The sequence below is a fragment of the Corylus avellana genome, chromosome ca4 (assembly GCF_901000735.1).
Source record: "Corylus avellana chromosome ca4, CavTom2PMs-1.0".
In the NCBI taxonomy this organism is placed as follows: domain Eukaryota; kingdom Viridiplantae; phylum Streptophyta; class Magnoliopsida; order Fagales; family Betulaceae; genus Corylus; species Corylus avellana.
This window is the reverse complement of record NC_081544.1, coordinates 17450520-17458298: the sequence shown is the minus strand read 5'-3', so window position 1 is coordinate 17458298 and position 7779 is coordinate 17450520. Positions and strand designations below refer to the sequence as shown.

Sequence of the window (7779 nt, the reverse complement as noted above, 5' to 3'; positions counted from 1 at the left end):
ACTGTTTTAGAATTAAAAAAATATTTTTAATTTAAAAAAAAAATCTAGAAAAAATTTTAAAAAAGAAAAATTATTATTTTTTAATAATTTTAAATTTCCTGACGTGTCAATTTTGGTCAGGAAATTTAAAATTATTAAAAAAAATCCAGAAAAAATTTAAAAAAAGAAAAATTATTATTTTTTAATAATTTTAAATTTCCTGACGTGTCAATTTTGACACGTCAGGTTGACACGTCAGGAAATTTAAAATTATTAAAAAATAATAATTTTTCCTTTTCTAAATTTTTTCTAGATTTTTTTTTCAATTAAAAATATTTACTGACGTGTCAAAATTTGACACGTTAGAAAATTTTTTGACGTGTCAGAAAGTGACACGTAAGAAAATTTTTCTAACGTGCCAATTTTAACACGTCAGGAATTTTCCATTCCTGACACCTATATTCTTCACGCCTGAAACACGTAAAAAATGCCCCGTCAGGAAACTTGTGCCAGCAAAAAATTGATTTTTTGTAGTGATTCCAATATGAATATGGGTAAAAATTATTTCTGTCTATAGTCATTGAAAGATGAGTTGTTAAATTGGAAGCTAAAGGAATATTGTTAAGCCCAAACATTCCAATGACAATAATAAGCAGTAAAGAAAAAATTGTTTAATAGTGGACAAAAAATAATAATACCTCTCAAATAGCCAAAATTTAATATTTTTAATGGTTTTGGGGTGGCTAAAATTGTTAAATATGCCAAAACTTTCTAAAAATTTCATACTTGGGTGCATATTGTTCAATAGTTGTGCAAAAATTTCACTACCAATGGTTAATAAAAAGTAGGTTGAAACACAACTTTAATGTATAAAATGGTCTTATGGTTGCTAAATCTATAAGAAGTGGGATTTTCTGATTGTCTTTTGTTGTTTAATGTTGGTTTAATATGGTCGGCCTAACCGTCACTATAGGAGAGAAATCAACAATTGTTTGAGTTTAATGAAATCAACATTTCTTTTGTTTGTTTTTTTCTTTTTCATTATTATAATTTATATTTTTTAACACGTTTTTTTGCGAAAAGATTTTTAAAATTAAATTATAATATTAGTCATTGAAAAGAAACGTGAGAGATGGAAGATGAATAGTAAAGGGTTTTTTTTATTTTATTTTTTCTGAGCTGAATAGTTAAGTTAGATGGTAATGAACTCAATCTCTTAAGCCCAAATATCCTAATGACAGTAATAAGCATCGACCGAAATTTTTTTTTTTTAAAAAAAATTGTTATATTATAAACTAAAAATAATATTATTACCACTCCAGTATCTGAATTTAACATTTTAAACGGTTTTAGGGTGATTTGCATTGTCAAATAGACCGAAACTTTTCAAACATTTTGTTATTGTTTAATATTGGTTTAATTCAATCCACCCTATCATCACCTTAAAGCAGAAATCAACCCTTGCTTGAATTTAATGAAGTTTTTATACCTTTTCATGCATTTCTTTTCTTTCTTTAATTTTTCGCAAAATTATATATATACATATAATAACAAGGGCATGCTAGTTTTGTATTATTTTCTAACAAAAATAAATATCTTCGGTGGACAAATTTACATATAACGGAAACATTATAGTGACTGTGAGTGTAAATTCCGACATATAGCTTTGGGTGTGTTTTGTTTTCTACCTTCAGGTCAAAATACTCTCCAAAATATAAAAATTATTTTCTCTTTTATGTCATATCAAAAAGAAAAAAAAAAAGGAAAATGTTAAATGTATTTTTAGTGTTTTCATGGTGTTCTCTCAATTGTGATGTGACTTTTAAATTTACTAATAGATTAAAAGTCAATAATGATAATCTCAAATTCAACGATAATTTTAAAAAGCACATCATAATTGGAAGGACACTAGAAGAACACCTAACATTTTCCAAAAGAAAGGGAGAAATGATTGCCATTCAAAACACTTTAACCAGCATACCTTAAATTCGGCTATAACCTCCATATATTATAGTCCTATATTACTTACACACAAAGGGAAGAAAGCAGATGCATGTGTTTTTTCTAGTATCTTCTATGCACACAATTCATATATATATATATATATATATATATTTGCACCTCAATTGGTAAAGGGCAACTTTCCACGAGAGCAAGATTGAGCTTCAGAATGAAAAGCCATGGCCCATGTGGGCCATGTGTCCTAAAAATGTGATTCAAAACAATGCTTTCAGGTAGCCTTCATTTCCATTAACTTCTTGGTGCGCAAGCTTTAAGTTTACACTTTTTTTCTCTACTGTTAATTGCTTTGGTCATCTCAGCGTTCTTGCCAAGCAAGGAGGTTGCTCCGACTTATTTCCTAAGTTGGTCCACATCATCAGAACTCCGCATTATTTCCTAAGTTTAAGGAAGCTGCTCTTGTCTATATATAGGTTGCTCCTGACACTTGCTTCTTTCACAGCAACATCAGTTCTCTATGTGCTAATACTCTTTTCTCTCATTCCCTTCCGTTTCTTTTACTTACACTTGTGCTTTCCTTTCAGCCTAGAATCATTTCTTTTCTGTGCAGTTGATATTGTACCGATCGAAGCCAAGGTTGTTCTTACATAGCATGGATATCAAAGCGTTACACTTTGGATATCAGATTTCGAAAGAAACATTTTCTGTGCTCTGGAAACAGGAACAAGATGTTTCTGGTGAGTTTGATTTGAAAAAGAGAAAGTGGATCTTCTTTCTTTCTTATCTCTCTGAAGAATACAAGCTTGAAGTCTCCTATGACAGCATTTGGAAGATTAAGCTACATCGACGACGTGGCCAAGCTTCAAAGTTTCTTCTCATTCAGGTTACTTTGTTGCCTCCACGCTTTCTCAAGTTCAAACCATCTCCTGTTGTCATGGTTGTGTTGGTTTACCAATTGATTAGATACTTGAATAAAATTTCTGCTTTCACATGATCTCATCTCAACATTGTATAACTTCATTGCTTTGAAACAATGCTTTTAAATGATATTGGGCTAGTGTCCTATATATATCTTCATTTGAATTGGTAGAAATTGCTCTGATTTATGCGACAGTGAAATTTTTTTATCAGTTTTTCTTAATAAAATCGTCTTTCTATTCCCAGCTACTTGCTGCCCCTAAGATTCATAAGAAAGATGTCTCTTGTGCTAATGGTTATCCGTGGATGCGGGAAGTCGATTTCACTCCATCGTGTGGCATTGGCCAATCTTCTGCTCTGTGTTTGGAGCTGCCACATGAGAGCCAGCTTCCAAAATTTCCACTTTATGAAGAAAATGAAGGCCAATTTGCTCTGCAGGAAGGGTCTAATTTCTCCTGCAATTCAGCTCTTGTCCCCGTTGTGAATCCACCCCCAGACTTCAACTTGCCATATAAAATCTTGTTCAAGATCAACTCCTTAGTTCAGAATGGGTGTCTTCCTGGGCAAGCAATTGATGTCAAGTTTTGTCGGTTAGTCGATCCTAAAGGAATAAAACTTGAGTATATAGAAAATGCCTTGGAAAAACTGTATCATTTAAAAGACTGCTGCTATGAGCCTATAGGGTGGCTTAAAGAGCAGTATAAAAGATACGCCACAGATAAGCGACTTCCAAGACATCCTGCTATATCTTTAGATGATGGGTTGGTGTATGTACACAGGGTTCAAATAACTCCATCTAAAGTATATTTCTGTAGTCCAGAGGTGAGTCTCTCCAATCGCATCTTACGCAAATATCCTGAAGATATTGATAATTTTCTTCGTGTTTCTTTTGTTGATGAGGACTTGGATAAACTGTACTCAACAGTTTTATCTCCTCGAGCATCTTCTGCGAATGAGGAGCGCAAGCAGACTAGCATTTATGAGAGGATATTATCCATTCTAAGAAACGGCATAGTTATTGGCGATAAGAAGTTTGAGTTCCTTGCCTCGTCAAACAGTCAATTACGCGAAAACTCTCTTTGGATGTTTGCTTCAAGAACTAGTCTTACTGCAGCAGATATCAGGGAGTGGATGGGTGATTTTCGTGAAATAAGGAATGTGGCACAATATGCTGCCAGACTTGGTCAATCTCTTAGCTCCTCTTGGGAAACTATGCATGTTGGCAAGAATGAAATTGAGATGATTGCTGATGTAATAGTTGAAAGGCGTGGAATCAAATATTGTTTCTCTGATGGCATAGGGAAGATATCTGCAGAATTGGCTCGCGAAGTGGCTACAAAATGTGGCTGCAAAAGAAATGTTCCATCTGCATTTCAGATTCGATATGGTGGGTTTAAAGGTGTAGTTGCTGTTGATCCAACATCATCGATTAAGCTGTCACTGAGAAAGAGCATGTGCAAGTACGATTCACAGAGTACAACCTTGGATGTTTTGGCATGGAGCAAGTATCAACCTTGTTTCCTTAATCACCAAATTATCACTCTTTTATCTTATCTCGGGGTTAAACATAAATTTTTCACAAAGAAGCAAAGGGAGACAATAGCTCAACTGAATGCTTTATTAACAGATCCGTTAAGCGCACAAGAGGCTCTAGAGTTTATGTTCACGGGAGAGATACCAACCCTTCTAAAGGATATGCTATCTGCGGGTTACAAGCCAGATGAAGAACCTTTTCTTTTTATGATGCTACAAGTATTACGCGCATGGACATTGATGGACTTGCGGCACAAAACAAGGATATATATTCCAAGTGGAAGATGTATGATGGGATGTCTTGATGAAACCAGGACATTGGAGTATGGTCAAATATTTGTGCAGATTTCTCATTTTAGTAAGCAGCTCGGTAGCAACTCCTCGCTCAAGTTCAGTCCCAACAGTTCAGACCCAAATAATTTTATTTTTGAGGGCGAGGTAGTTGTTGCTAAAAACCCCTGTCTACATCCAGGAGATGTGCGTGTTCTAAGGGCTGTTAACGTGCCAGCTTTGCAACACATGGTGGATTGTGTTGTTTTTCCGCAAAAGGGAAATAGGTACGACTCTGATATCCCATAATCGATACTTCTAAAGCATGAAATTCTATTAATATGTGTGCACACAACCACAAAGACACAAATATACATAGACAAACTGTGTTTACACAATCCTAGAGCAACAGAAAATTCAGCATTTATGCATACCTGACCTCCTTCCAGACATACACATAGTGGAAAGTTGCTTTCTTTGTCTTATTTGTTATCTTATCTTGGCAACACACAAAGTTGTACACAACATTCTCTAGGTATACATTGTTGATTAACTTGGTCTAATAATTGCATTATCAGGCCTCACCCAAATGAATGTTCCGGGAGTGATTTGGATGGAGATATGTACTTTGTCTGTTGGGATCCTGATCTTATTCCTCCAAAGCAAGTTAAACCAATGGATTACAGCCCAGCACCAACTAAGCTAGTCGATCATGATGTTACAATAGAGGTACGTACTACTCAATTGCATTTTTTATTTCTCAACCATTGATATCTTGAGTCCTAATATTTAAACCAAACTTTTTCATCTGTTGGACTACTCTTGAAATGTGCTTCTGCACCCATTAAATTTTTAAGTGATAGCCCTTTTTTTTGGTATTTTTTTCTAAGATATATATATCATTTCTCTTTCATATGCATTCCTTCAATGCCTTACATATATAATAAAGCATGTTACTTAATTTCGCACCACAGGAAGTTGAAGAGTATTTCCTCGATTACATGGTGAATGACAATTTAGGAATCGTTGATAATGCCCACAAAGTCTTTGCTGATAGCGAGCGTGATAGGGCAATGAGTCGCAAATGCATTGAGCTTGCAAAGCTACACTCAATTGCCGTCGACTCCCCAAAAAGTGGTGTAGCAGTCGAAATACCATATCGTCTGCGTCCCAAAAGATATCCAGATTTCATGGAAAAGCCTGATAAACCCACTTATAAATCACAATCTGTTATCGGCAAGCTTTTTCGAGAAGTGAAAGACATTGCATCATGCAGTAGTAGCCCTATAAACCCCTTCACCAGGGAAGCAGCAAGCCAGTATTATGATCCCAGCATGGAAGTAGATGGCTTTGAGGACTACATCAACGATGCTTTTGATTACAAAAGTAAATATGATTCCAAGCTGGGGAATTTGATGGACTATTATGGGATTGAAACAGAAGCTGAAATACTCAATGGCAATGTCTTGAAAAAGTCAAAATATTTCAATAAGAAGAGGGATATGGATGTGGAAGCAATTACTCATGCGGTGAAGTCCTTAATAAAGGAAGCTAGGAGCTGGTTCAACAAGGGTTTTAGTGACTCAGACTCAGACGCTGATCATATTGTATATGCAAAAGCATCAGCATGGTATCATGTTACATATCATTGCAGCTACTGGGGACGCTACAATGAGGGAATGGATAGACCTCATCTCCTTAGTTTTCCATGGTGCATAGGGGACAAGCTTATCCAGATCAAGAGGAAGAACAAGTTTAGCATCACATGCCAAAAACTTTAATTATAGTCTTCGGGGCCTATTTTACATTTGGTTACTGTCATTGATATATTATATTATATGCTCCAAGCAGATATTTGGGGCCAGAATATATAAGTTGTAATAATATGCTCCAAGCAGACATTTGGGGCCAGAATATATAAGTTGTAATAATATATATGCTCCAAGCAGACATTTGGGGCCAGAGTGTGGTTTGTATTTTGTTATCTTATTATCTTCTACTCGATCGCTAAAGTTTGTTTTCTGAATTTTTGTGAGCATCAAAGCTATATATATATGTATATGGAATTTAGAGACTTTTGTGATAGTTAATCTCTTGGGGGGTTATAAGTTTTATTTTTAGGGATACAATGTCGAATTGACACCCTTGGTATAGTTCAGATTAGGCAAAGTATTTCTAGCTATCTCTTTCTTCTGGCGATAGAAAACGACACATGAAATTATCTTCTTCTGTGCAAAAGACAATGCAAAGTATTCCTTCATAGTTGGCTTGCTCTGCTAGTACTCCTGGATAGATGGGCTCTGCTGGCCCTTGTCTAACCTCACACGTACACAAACATGCATGTGCAAATTATTGTCAGTCAAGTCAGATGATGATATCGGACCAAAATAAACAAAGGGGGGAAAATTACAGTAATGTAATGATATATATATATATATATTAAAAAAGAAAAAAGAAGGGAGATGAAACGTATAGTCTTGGAGGAAAATGCTTGGAATACGTATCACAATTCTTTAAAAACTCATGTGACGGTACGTATAGTAAAAAAAAAAATGAAGCACTAAAATTTGACAACTAAGTTTAATTATTTAGTGACTTATATACTAAATTTCAGGTGAACTATTACATCAATTTATAAAAAGAACATATAATAAAATATGTAACTTTAATTAGCAATATATAGTTCATTTGATAAAACTTTTTAAATGGTATTTTTTGCTTTTTGGTTGTGGTATGACATAAAAGTGAGACAAATTTTGAGTATTTTGTGCTTTGGTTTCAATAAAAAATAATAATAATAATTGTAAAACGTATTTGGATAAAAATAAATAAAAAATAAAGGGAAAAATATTAAAAATAAAATAAAATAAATAAATAAAACTGAAACTAACAATAATTTTTTTAAGAGCTAGAGAATGTTCAAAATGTGCTAAAATAGCCCATTAAACTATCAAAGTACGTAAAAAATGCCACATTTTTTTTTATATTCTTATAATACCCTTATTCTTTTAAAAACTAAAATAATACCCAACCAGCAACCAATTAACCCTCTCCTTTATATATATATATATATAGTTTAATATATTTATATTTTGTTTATTAGTAATGACACGTGTCGTC

At 33.9% G+C, this 7779-nt stretch overlaps 1 protein-coding gene across 1 annotated transcript; it reads left to right on the top strand.

The window, feature by feature from the left end:
* The first annotated feature begins 2347 nt into the window (after window positions 1-2347).
* LOC132177772 (probable RNA-dependent RNA polymerase 1) lies at window positions 2348-6665 on the top strand. Its single transcript, XM_059590220.1, has 5 exons — window positions 2348-2411; window positions 2523-2821; window positions 3103-4946; window positions 5238-5388; window positions 5634-6665. The coding sequence occupies exons 2-5, from the start codon at window positions 2591-2593 to the stop codon at window positions 6438-6440; spliced, it is 3033 nt and encodes a 1010-aa protein (XP_059446203.1). The 5' UTR covers window positions 2348-2411; window positions 2523-2590; the 3' UTR covers window positions 6441-6665.
* The last annotated feature ends 1114 nt before the right edge of the window (window positions 6666-7779 follow it).

Excerpts from the sequence above, each read along its gene's own strand:
- LOC132177772 (XM_059590220.1), top strand. The coding sequence starts at position 2,591 with ATGGATATCAAAGCGTTACACTTTGGATATCAGATTTCGAAAGAAACA. Across the intron at positions 2,822-3,102 it reads CAAAGTTTCTTCTCATTCAG|CTACTTGCTGCCCCTAAGAT; the intron begins GTTACTTTGTTG and ends TTCTATTCCCAG. Across the intron at positions 5,389-5,633 it reads ATCATGATGTTACAATAGAG|GAAGTTGAAGAGTATTTCCT; the intron begins GTACGTACTACT and ends TTCGCACCACAG.